The sequence below is a fragment of the Aspergillus glaucus genome (genome assembly GCF_001890805.1).
Source record: "Aspergillus glaucus CBS 516.65 unplaced genomic scaffold ASPGLscaffold_3, whole genome shotgun sequence".
Classification (NCBI taxonomy): Eukaryota; Fungi; Ascomycota; class Eurotiomycetes; order Eurotiales; family Aspergillaceae; genus Aspergillus; species Aspergillus glaucus.
In genome coordinates, this window is record NW_019170455.1 from 1,155,114 (window position 1) to 1,157,047 (window position 1,934).

General features: G+C 45.3%; 1 protein-coding gene across 1 annotated transcript; it reads right to left on the minus strand.

The window, feature by feature from the left end:
• Window positions 1-96: 96 nt before the first annotated feature.
• Window positions 97-747, minus strand: ASPGLDRAFT_22753 (uncharacterized protein; the record flags this gene model as incomplete). The annotated part of the gene is made up of 1 exon (XM_022543216.1): window positions 97-747. One exon carries the CDS (start codon window positions 745-747, stop codon window positions 97-99), a length of 651 nt encoding a protein of 216 aa, XP_022404642.1.
• Window positions 748-1,934: the final 1,187 nt, after the last annotated feature.

A 1,934-nucleotide genomic window follows, 5' to 3' on the forward strand; every position in this document is an offset into this window, starting at 1 on the left:
TGCTTGCTCTTCCAGGCTGTCCAGAACATTGGCAAATTCAGTTACTGATTGATATTCTCTTTGGTTTGCCCTATGGTAGTTTAGTGCCGCATTGCGTCATTGGAGACGTGGATCTGCAGTTTCTCTTTGGCAGAAGGCTTGAAAAGTTTCCCAAGTGGCATCTGGATTGCTCTTCCTCTCGCGCATCCAGCGATTGATCAAGTCATTGCTGAGGAATGCTGCCGCAGTTGCTATCTTGCCTTTTTCATTGAGCGCAAAATAGTCGTGATACATCTCAAAGTGATTTGTCAATTTGTTCATGAACGTCTCGAGTTCCTTGTTGCCTGAAGCGTTGAAGGTGGAGACATTCTGGATGCTGGGTGGAGGTTTCTTGAAGTGCGTGGATTCAGTTCGCGCACTAACTGAGGTTGAAGGTGTACTTGGTCGAGTTGGGAAATCAATCTCAGACGCAGGTGCGGAAGGTTCGGATGGATGTGCGTTGATCATCTCATGAAAGGGTATATGGTCTTGTTGGCGCAATCGCTGTTCAATTTCTTGTAGTTCTTGTAGTTTTATTCGTCGAATTTCCTTTTCCTGCGCTCTTTCTATAGCTGTGTCGATTTCTGGTATGGTGGCATTCCGCAGGTCGCGCTCCTGCGTTCGCTCGACTTGGGGGGGTTCCGTAGTATTGGTAATGTGCGGATTGTCAGGGACTCTGTTGTTTGTTTGCTCTGCATTCGAGTTCTGCGTAGTTCGTTTTGGAGGCATGTTGGAGTGAAATAACGTCTCACCGAGGCTATCCTGATAAAAAGAGCGATTAGGATTGTGAGAGAAGGTCTATAGATAGCGCAGTGAGTGTTATGAGAAGTATATGCATAGTATTCACAGTACTAATCGCTGATGTCCTGTCCTCGGCCATCAGCGAGGTTAAGACTTTATGTCGCGGTCATGTGATGTGCGGGTGCTTATTAACCGCACGTGCGCGTTATGTACATGCATAAGTCCGCTATGCGGCTTTGTATCCTAACAACCCGCCACCCTACCGCCTACCCTACTCTTTTGAACGCATTTTTAACCACATTAACGCCAGTATATTAGGTAAAGAACTATCTGTGAGGGCAATGGTTTGACCTGTGTCCTTCCTGTCCGCATATGCTACATTTTGGTAGCTTCCTTCTCGCAGGAACTGGCAAATTAGGTGAAATTGGTGCTTCTGCAGGGATGGGTCTTGGTGCTTCAATTGCTTCTATAGGATGCTGTATGATCTGCTGGCTCTCCTGAACAGTCATTCCACCCTCATTTAGTATCTGTCTATTAGATCGTCAGTGCTTTTGCTTCTGCAGCTCTGCTTCTCATGGGCAGCATGTAATTTGCATGCTTCAACCTCTAGTAGAGCAGTCAAATGCATTTGGATCTCACAGGCCTTGAGAACTTGGTTGATTTGCTGCTTCAGCAGGCTTGGAGGGCTTCTTGAGTGCTGCTTTAGCAAAGCCTTAATTGAACTAGCCTGCTGCTGAAGTTGTATAGGATTTTGAGGTGTCTTTGGTGAAAACTGGCTTGATTGACTTATTGGACGACTACCTGGGGGTGATGGTGTTTGGAGTATAATATCAAGCTTTGAAAGCACTTGCTCTGGGTTATATGGCACTAAACCAGCTCCTGCAAAGCTATTTTGAATAGTCTGAGATTGGAAAGCTTCCACACAAGCAATTGGGTAGGCGGCAAGAAAGTCAAACTTGTCAATATGGTTGAACCCAAGCCACATCTGGTTCTCAACTAGCTGGCCATATGCACACTTTAAAGGAGCAAAACACCCAATATCAAGTGGTTGCAGAAGATGTGAAGAGTGTGCTGGCATGTAAATTGGTATAATATTGTTCTCTTTGCAAACTTGGTCAAATTTAGGAGTTAAATGACTCCCATGGCCATCAAGGATTAAAAGTTGATATTTCCCA